We start from the raw sequence: 9,750 nt of genomic DNA, 5'->3' as shown, positions 1-9,750 counted from the left end.
CCCATATTTTCTACAGAGGGACACGAACTTGCAAAATACTTACATTTGTAACTTTCCGTTTTATATTTTCCAATAGGTGCTCTTGCCCACGGATAAAATAGGGATGCTGAAATTCTGTGTCATCTTTTTCTGGCTTCACCAAACCTCCCTGTTCTATGTGAACAACTTTACGGAAGCCATCTACAAAAAGTGCAGAAAAGAGATATGATGGATTAAAATACAATACTTCATTGCATGATTATTTAAGATCATAAGCAGAAATGTGTGTATCTCCTATCAATGTTAACATCAACACAATTGTAATTTGAATACAACACAAATTACCTATCAATTAATCTGCAGGTTTTCCTGTGCAACACAGAATGAAACAGGGAATGACACTTACACATGTTTAGTTGGCGGACAAAGCTGGCCATGTTGTTGTGTTTGAAGTATTTCGGAAGCACCTCTTTAGAGAATCGACCTTGGTCAAAAACATGGAAACTGGTTCCACTCTAAACAGAAAGGGAAACAGAAATCAACTGCTCTGAATGACTGTGCATCATAGTCACTGTGCAAATCTTTATAGTCATGCTATTCTCTAGCCAACTATTAGTTACAGGTGAGAAGGTTCGAAACGAAACGGATTGGAATTTAAAATGTATAGAAATCAAGAGATACAGAAAAACACCAACCATTTAGCTGACCTCTCTCTTAAGCTAGAGACAGAAATAGACACGGCAGTATTTGTAATAGTGTTTTCACGTGTAACATTTTATTTCGAACATGAGTATTCAGAAGAAGATAATCAGGGTAACCTATACATCAACACAACTCTGCTCTGACACCTTGTTTTCCACCAACTCACCTATGCTAAAAACAGCAAGAGGTGGGGCACTAATAAATGATTTCCCTGGCTAGCTCGTCATGAGCACAGCTAACGAACCGACTATAATCTATTGTAAACTTACCATCTCGATTAAACATAGAACGTATCTAGCTTTGGCACTTGACTAGCTTGTTGACCAGCTAATGTTAGCTAACCAGCCTGGCTAATGCTGACTGTTAGCTCCTACCTCTAATCGATACATAACTTAGCTGTCGCTAGCTAGCTAGCCTGATTGGGTATTAAACTTCAACTACTTTGGGGTTATCATATGTCATTGACAGTATGTGAAGATAAAGTGAATTGTATCAAACAATAACCTACTCAATTAAAGCTGTTTTTCAGCTGGCTTTTGGTATCCGCAGTCACTTTTATTAAAACTTACTCAACTTTGAAAACGTGACGAGTTACCTAGCTAGCGTGCTACTTACTGGACTCCAGCATATTAGAGGGTCGGTTTCAGGATCCTCAACCAACGTCCAAAGTTTCGTGAGAAAGGCAGGAACATTACTACCGCTGACCAAGACCGCACCAGATCCACCACCATGGTACTCCATGCCAGCCAAGTGAAACCCTGTCAATAGTCAATCTATATATACCACGAACACCCTGAGAAAATTAAATCCTGAATGATATCTGCACAGCGAGGTAGCTACCAAGCTAGCTACAGCATACGGTCGTGGCAAGCTATCCGTCAGCTAGTATACCAAGAAACCTTGACAGAATCCGCCTTGCTTTCGCTCACAGTGCAATGGTCGCTGTCTATAACGCTCCTGTTTTTCAGTCAATTCAAACTTTGCCTTATGCATAAACCCAAATACATAAAACTGATGAAGTGAAGAAGTGGAAATTTCCATCAGAACGACATCTCTACGAACTGCGTAGAAAACAACTGTCGCACATACTCATGGTAGTCGCCATTTTGTGACATCATCGATGAAAAGTTACTAAAAATACACCACAACGAATACAATAATATATAATTGACCATCTTAAAACTCAAATTGAAATCTGTTTCCGAATTTATGAAATATAAAAAACACATAACTAAAAATGTTGTTTAAAACAACATATTTCTGCGTATTACCTTTGAACTTTAACCCTTAGAGCATTTACAGCACACACATTTTCTATTTTCAAACGACTCAAGATAACTGTTTAACGTGTTTCCTTATACACATATATAATGTATAATAAATGAATAAATGTAAAAAAAATGTATGTTAGAAAAAAAAATACTGTAGGAATCAATCGCGTTTACGTATCAACTATGAACTTTGACCCCTATAGACCCACATGGCCAGTGTGGTGCTTGCAGTTCAGCATGCCTGCCCCGAAAACTGAGCAGAAACCTGAAGACACAATGAGTATAGCAAAAAAAGAAACAACAAAACGAAAAAACACTGAAGAGGACAATGACCAGGTATCATGCGTGGATATAAACAGTTTTAATAAGCGAAATGGCAAAAGTTAAAAGGAAACAGCCTGTAGGCTAACGTTAGCTAACTGATCAACTGTAATGTTGTCTTACCGTTAGCTAGTTCTCGTTAACTATTTCTTGTTGAGACATTTGTTTTGTAGTGCGTAAGCCGTTGTAGTATTGCCTTTTCTGTGACCGGATGTGTGCATTTTCATCTCTTCATTGCTTGTTTACTCGAACCTATATTATTGTTACTGAACGTGACAACTTTAACTAGCCTGCTAGCTAGCTGACAAACTTCTCAAAAGTTATAGTACTTGCTTTGAATCGAACCAAAATGTTCAAGATTTGTTATGTTTAATTCGCCTTATTGATTGTACTTGCAAATAATTGCTAACACATGCACACCAGCATTATTGGTGCTGTACATTTTTCGTTTCTCAATAACTCATGTACGTTTCTGGTCCTGATGTTGTTCAGCTACCTATATTTGACGGTCAGGATGGTCCTGCCATTGAGGGAGATAACGACGACCTTTCAGACAGTGAGGAGAGCGTGTTCTCTGGGCTTGAGGATTCTGGATCTGACAGCGAAGATGAAGATGAGAAGAACGATGAAGAAGATGATGCTGATGATGACGATGATCTGAAAGAGGATGACGAAGTTTCATCTGATGAGTGTTTGGACGTTGACGCAGACGGTATGAAGAGCAGTGATGGCGAAACAGATGCAAAAAAATCTGAGGTATTTTGAAGTACCGTCTTCATTGGACAATGTAAAAATACCAGCAATGTGTAGGTAGTCACACGCACGGGACGCCCCACTAGATGCTATGTTTAGGTAGTGACATGCCAGTTTTGGTTGAATTCACAACCTTCAATACCTGTGAATTCCTTCCCTCTTCAATAATGTTGGTTGTGTACTGGTCACTTCATAGGATGTCATGTGGTGCTGGTGTCGTAGTACCAGTATATTTGTTCATTTTAAAGACCAAACTTGCTGTAGAATACCTGAACATTTTTTCACATGTACGACCCCCAGTTATTGGAGGAAATGCAGAGCTGATAAATTGATTGTCAGATTATTGTCAACTGGGGTTAAATGTATGGTCTGTTATTCTGGCAAAAGGTTGTTGATATTTAAGCTCAAATTATCGATCATATTACACCCCTCCTGTTCATACTCCTGAAGCAACATGTTAATTGGCTGGAGTGGAGATATGTTAATAGGCAGCTAGAAGATCATATGGAGCAATTCACTGAATTTGATAAAAAAGTGTATTAGAATCACGGACTGCACCTTTAAGTGGTGATTTAGTTAATGATGTAGTTTGAGAGATAGTTAAGGTGATGTAGCATTGGCATTTAGCCTGATGTTACTCTTAGATTTAGATTTTGTCATTTAGCAGACACTTTTATCCAAAGCGATGTACAAGGGAGAGAATAATCAAACTACAAGCAATAGAGACCTAGTGTAACAATAAATACTATTTTACAAATGAAATAGAAAAAAAGTGTAGGAATGTAACTACTGTAAGTGCAAGTTAAGTACTGGTAGAAGTGCAAGTTAGGAAGGGAGGTGCTCTCTGAAGAGTCTGAGAATAGTTTAGATTGCCGAACTTGCACAGACGGCAGTGCTAAACGACACTCACTAGACGAGCGAGCATCCTGGGCGTAACATTTGCCCTTACAAGAGCATTGAAGTAGGTTGGAGCAGAACCAGCAATCACTCTGTAAGCAAGCGTAAGTGACTTGAACTTAATGCGACCAGCTACAGGCAGCCAGTGGAGCTCAATGAGTAGCGGGGTGACGTGTGCCCTCTTCGGTTGGTTGAACACCAGGCGCGCCGCCGTGTTCTTGATCATCTGTAGTGGATTCACCACGCAAGCCGGCAGGCCCGTTAGGAGGGCGTTGCAGTAGTCAAGGCGGGAAATCACCAAGGTTTGTACCAGCAGGTAGGGTTAGGTACAGCCTGATTTTGCGGATGTTGAATAGCGCAAGCGGCACGACCGGAAGACAGAGGCAATATATGGTCAGTGAATGTTAGTTGGTCATCGATAATGACACCTAGATTTCTTGCTGTTTTGGAAGGAGCAAGAGATAAGGAGTCAATTTTGATGTTGCGGTGTATGGCCTGTTTGGCTGGAAAGACCAACAGTTCCGTTTTAGCCAGATTAAGCTGAAGATGGTGATCCTTCATCCATGTGGATATATCGGAGAGACAATCCCAGATCCGCGCCGAGACAGTGGTGTTGTCAGGAGGGAAATTCCTGCATGGTGCGGGATAGTGACCTTTGAAGTTACAACATTTGAATCTGAAAATAAGATTGGTCGGTCTTTAACGGTTCAACAGCTTCTTTCTTTCATTCATAATTGTATTGTTGATATTTTTGATTTATCAATGAAACCACATTCCTTAATCCCTTATTACTACATCAGAAACTACCATATTTCTTATTCCCTGATGACCGCTACACATTTTGGGGCTTTAAGATTACATCCCAGTGAAAATTCATCTAATAAATAATTTGTCAGCACCAGGATAACACTCATCCACTGAACTCTCTCATTGCCATGTGAAATCAGGGCCACGTTCCCGGTCTGTTGCCCCCTAGTGGCTGATTGATGACATGGGGGCTAAAAAAGGAAGCCCTCATCACTTCTTATCCTGATCTTTCTCTCTCTTTGTCTCCCTGCCTCGCTCCCTGGCATTTCTCTGCTTTTGCCATCAGGAAACGTAACACAAAAGAATGAAGTCAGGGTTCCAGAGACTTTTCTGTTAGTGCTGTTACTGATTATTACAGACAGTTAATTGGTTGGGCCAGGTGCTTACCAGAAACGGTTACTATATTTTACATTTATCAGCCTCTTACAACACTTAGTCCAGTCACAGGGTTCAGTCATAATTCTCCAGCTGCAAGCAGACAGGGGCATGACTTCATCTGATTGCGTCAGCTCACCTTGAGACTAGGAAGATTAGGACAGAAATTCTCCTCGTCCAGTGCTGTTCCTGTTGGACTGCACACGCAGCATCTACTGCCATCAGAGGAATATGAGGAAGGTGCGTTTAAAGGACCGGCAGTGGTTCACGTATTGGTCATAACACGCATGCTACATGTGGTCCCACAAGTGGAAGTCTGTTATGGAGCATGTTCAAGCATATTTTACAGAGTGGAATGGGGTGGAGGGGGTTTGGGAGATGTTTGACTGCCATGTGCTATTGTTATCACAGGACACAGGGGTTTGTCTGAAACCTTAAAGAGTTTTTTGAGGAGGTAGCCAAGGCCTAGGCAGACAATAGGAAGTATTGTTCCCTGTCTTTTTTGACAGTTAGAATAACTTGTTTTTTTTTGTCATTTAGTTTTTTGCATTCATTTCTATTATAATAATTTCAATTTCAATAATTTCTTTGTCACAGAATTCTTTCTTCTCTCTATCTCTCATTTTTTTCTCACTTTTGTTCTCTCTTTTGCTATGTCTCTTTTGTCTTTTTCTCTTTCTTTGATTCTTTCTATCTTTCAGTGTCTTGCTTTTGTCTTTCTGTATTTCTTTCTCTCATTCTTTCATTCTTTCTATCCTTCTGTCTGTTTTTATCTGTTTTTTTTTTCATGTTTTTTTTCCTCCTTCCCTCTCTCCAAATGAGTGTTCTGGGGCCTGATGCGGAGCAAGCTGAAGTGGATGTGGCTGCTGGAGGCTTTATGACCCCAGAGGGAGCCCCCCACCACCCACCCCCTACTCCCCCCAGCACCGCTCCAGCCGCTCTCAGATCCGGCAGCACTGGCCGTATTGGCGCTCACACTTGTGGCGTGTGAGTGGGTGGGAGATTGGGCGGGTGTGTGTGTGTGTGTGTGTGTGTGTGTGTGTGTGTGTGGTGGGGGCGGGGGGCTTGCGTAGCAGCAGAGCTCTCGTCTTACCAGGAAAGGCTTCACTCCTCCAGGGCACCCACGCAAAGAGCGTTCCTGCCTCCGCCAACACGTCTGGGCCACTTCCATGTGTGCCGGGACACATGACGTCTTCTGTTTGGTGGGGTTTTGGGGTTCAGTGATGATGGGTTGGATGGGGGCAGAGAAGACCCCCTTCAACTTTTTTAAGTTTTGAATCGCAGTGGTGTTGCGTCGCTGCGGAGCGCCAGTGTGAATCTTAACAAGCTCGGCCCATCTTCTCTCAATTGTTTCTGTCTTGGTTCACCCTATAATTCAGCCTCACTTCAGAGGAAGCAACAGAATAATGGCTAACAAGGGGCCCTGAGTCCGTCCGCCTCTGCCGAGCAGAACCCAGGACCGCCGGCCAACACACATTAAAAACAAATTATTGGCTAACGTGTGTGTGTGAGCAAGCGAGAGGGAGGCCCAGTGGGAGAGAATGTGTTTGTGCGCGCGTCTGCCTTGTCGGGGTGTACTGTACGCGTGGGTGTGTGTATCCCCAAAGAGCCACCGGAGACTGTCTGATTCAAAACGGATGTCCACAAGTGCAAAGAAATCAATTAGGCCGCAGTTTCTGCGATGAAAACTGGAAACGAATCGTGGCCAAGTCACAGGCGTTTTTTTGCTACATGCGAGTGGGGGTGCGGGAGGGGACTTGTTTGGTCGTACTTCCCCCTTGACCCGGCGTTGTTGCCTTCGTCAGCCTCCCGCACTTCATCTGGATTGACGCTTGCGGTCGCTGAGGCGGAGCGCCAGGCCCGGCTGGAAGTCCGGTGGAGCTTGTTTTCTGACTGGATCCATTCCGTCAGCCTCTTGCTGTTGGCTGGCCAGTCGCACGTCATCTGGACAAGTCATCTGTCATTGCCCTCCCCCCACCTCCCTGTCTTTGGCCAATCACTGAACAACTTTTATCCCCCCATTGTGTTTTTTTTACTGTAAACTGATTAAACTGGCTCCGCGTCCAGTTTTGACCACACAGAACTGCACTATAACACCCCATAACGAGACGTTTGGCTTTGCTTTTGAATAGACAGATTTACTCTCCCCCCTACATTTCCTGGAAAAAAAACATGCTGTAGTAAACAGGTGGTCACACATCTCTGTTCCCCTTTTATCTTTTTTTATCTTTTTTTTTTGTCAAAATGTTGGTGATGGGGACAAAAGGAAAAAAAAAAACTTTGAGTCCCTTGAGGAGAGTCAACATGCATTTTTGTATTAAACTGCACAACTCGTCTTGATGTTGATTTAACTGGGCTTAGGGGAGGAAGTGTTTCACTTAGCTCTTCAGTCCAAAAAAGTTGGGGGGGGGGGGGATTGGAGGGGGGAGCAGAGGAGGCATAAATCAGTACAGGTTGCTCACCTGCCTGACTGAGTCACCTGGGAGAAGCTCCAGCCAGCCTCAAAGAGCCTCCTTCTTCTCCACATGTACCCCCCCTCCCCCGTTAAGAGCGCCTCCGACGGCTTGGCCTTCGTGAGTGATGGCCGCGTGCGAATAACAGGCGGTTTGGTGGATCCTTTCATCCGTGCTGTCCCTTCTTCCCCTGCAGGATGTGCACTTCCCAGTGACTGCTCTCCAGGCTGCTGGGGTGTAAATCACTGCTGAGGAAGTTTGCGCACTAAGCAAAGTGAACGTGAATCCTAAAACATGCGTGCAGTTAACGCTTCCCCCCCCCCCCCTCAAAAGGACACAAATGCTGGCGCTCAGCGTTTGCAGGAAATCACGTATCTTTACGGTGCCAAACTGTTCATGACAAACAATTTCTTTTATGCTGTGTTCACTAATGTTTGCTGTCCTTGTAAAGTCATAAGCCGTCCATCACTCTCCAGAACAATATATTTGTCATGTCAAGAAAAAATATTACAGCACGTGTTGCCTGACAGATTGAATTCTGCTTATTCAGCTTAGTTGCATGTCCAGTGTTGGGGCCACGTTTTGAAAAATAATGCTTTCTCTGTTTTTGTTTATAGCCTGAAGAGAATTCTACCAAGATGTTGATGAAGAAGATTAAGACTAAGAAGGAGAAGAAGAAGACAGACACTGCTGAAGAAGGAGTGGAGGGTAAGAAGGCCAGCAGAGAAAATGGACTGACCCCTATCCCTCGAACAGATGAGTACGACCAGGACACATCAGATGAGGAGGTAAGGTCATGCCCTTTGTCCTCTGTCAAACTTGGATGTTAATCTGAGGAAAATTAGGTGAATTACAAAGTTACCCCTGTCCTTTGTGCCACAGTGTTACTACGTTTGTGTTTTGCACTACAGGTGTTCAAGCATGCTCCGTTTTAAAACATTTGCTCTACAGTCACTAGGGATGGGCATAATTAATCGACGATCGATTAATTGATCATTAAGAATTTCCTCGATGAAATTATTTTTTCATCGATTAAAACTAATGCATGTTCTGTTGCGAAGTGTGCGTGTAATTTATTTATTTTAGGGCTGTCAAAGTTAACGCGTTATTCTATGAGATTATTGTGGCGGAGATTAATGCAATCAAATATTTGAACGCAGTTAACGCAACTTTGTTTACTTCCGGTGCGCGTTGACCCATGGCACGAAACCGCCCCTTGTCTGCAGTCAGTTAGATAGAAGAGACCGAGACGGTAGTTGAAGATGGAGAGAGCTGAGGGATTGTTGGGCGGAAAGTTTCTGTTTAAGAGGCAAAATGACAGAACAATCGACTAAACTAAAGTTGTATGTAGCATTTGTCAAGCTGAATGTAGCTATCACAGAAGCAGCTCGTGTTTAAGTTATCACCTTAATGCAAAGCACCCGACAGAAAGCAGTCCCAGGTTAGATGGTCGCCAACCACCACTCCACGACTTCTCTAGGAAATTAACTAGACCAGTCCGTGAAAAGGTTACCAACGCTGTAGCAGTTTAGGTTGCGGGTGACTGTCGGCCCATCAACATAGTTGAAGACGGTGGGCTGACTGAGGTGATTCGAATTGCTTCAGGGGACAATTCTTACGATTTACCGTCGAGGGGCACCATTGTGTCTCGCATACATTCCTTGGCTGATGGCGAGAGATCACGAAAAAAATACAATTAAACAACAGTGTCTAAAATACACGCTTTCTGAAGTGATTACTCGTTAATTTATAAGATTTAGTCTTTAGAAGAAAACAAACTTTTAATCACGATGAATCTAGATGAATGAATTTCAAAATGTGAGATTAATTAGTTAGAGAGAAAAAAAAACGAAGGTCAGTTGTGTTTATGAGCACCGGCTTCTAGTTGTCGGCTCCGCTGCTTAAGAGTACAGCAGCGCATATTTTCAAGTGTAACCATTGAACGGATCCCGTTTAACTGCCTCAAGAGTTGTCCATCTTGTAAGTTTAACTGCCGCAAGAGTTGTTCATCTGAGTAATAAATATCTCAATGAGGAAACACGCTGTGTTTTTTCTATTTTCACTGCATTTTAATATAGCCTATAAATAGTGAATTTTAATATAAAAATATTAATGATTAATCGAAAATCGATCGTTAATTCTCCCGACGATCGATTAAGACAATTTAATCGAATGCCCATCCCTAACAGTCA

General features: G+C 42.7%; 2 protein-coding genes across 2 annotated transcripts in view; one reads left to right on the top strand and one right to left on the bottom strand.

Moving 5' to 3' along the window:
* hsf1 (heat shock transcription factor 1) overlaps positions 1–1,808 on the bottom strand; it is a 13,554-nt gene extending 11,746 nt beyond the window's left edge. The window contains exons 1-3 of the mRNA XM_012818310.3: positions 1,297–1,808; positions 386–494; positions 44–180 (exon numbers count right to left, since the gene is read on the bottom strand). Of these exons, the coding sequence (XP_012673764.1) occupies positions 44–180; positions 386–494; positions 1,297–1,422 (372 nt within the window). The 5' untranslated portion in view covers positions 1,423–1,808. The remainder of the gene's footprint in view (positions 1–43; positions 181–385; positions 495–1,296) is intronic.
* Positions 1,809–2,042: 234 nt separating this feature from the next.
* Positions 2,043–9,750, top strand: part of bop1 (BOP1 ribosomal biogenesis factor) — a 55,176-nt gene continuing 47,468 nt past the window's right edge. The window contains exons 1-3 of the mRNA XM_012818317.3: positions 2,043–2,288; positions 2,766–3,029; positions 8,176–8,346. Coding sequence (XP_012673771.2) covers positions 2,082–2,288; positions 2,766–3,029; positions 8,176–8,346 — 642 coding nt within the window. The 5' untranslated portion in view covers positions 2,043–2,081. The remainder of the gene's footprint in view (positions 2,289–2,765; positions 3,030–8,175; positions 8,347–9,750) is intronic.

Source organism: Clupea harengus, chromosome 19, assembly GCF_900700415.2.
Source record: "Clupea harengus chromosome 19, Ch_v2.0.2, whole genome shotgun sequence".
NCBI classification, from domain to species: Eukaryota; Metazoa; Chordata; class Actinopteri; order Clupeiformes; family Clupeidae; genus Clupea; species Clupea harengus.
Note: the sequence above shows the minus strand (reverse complement) of the source record. Positions and strands in the feature narration are given on the sequence as shown.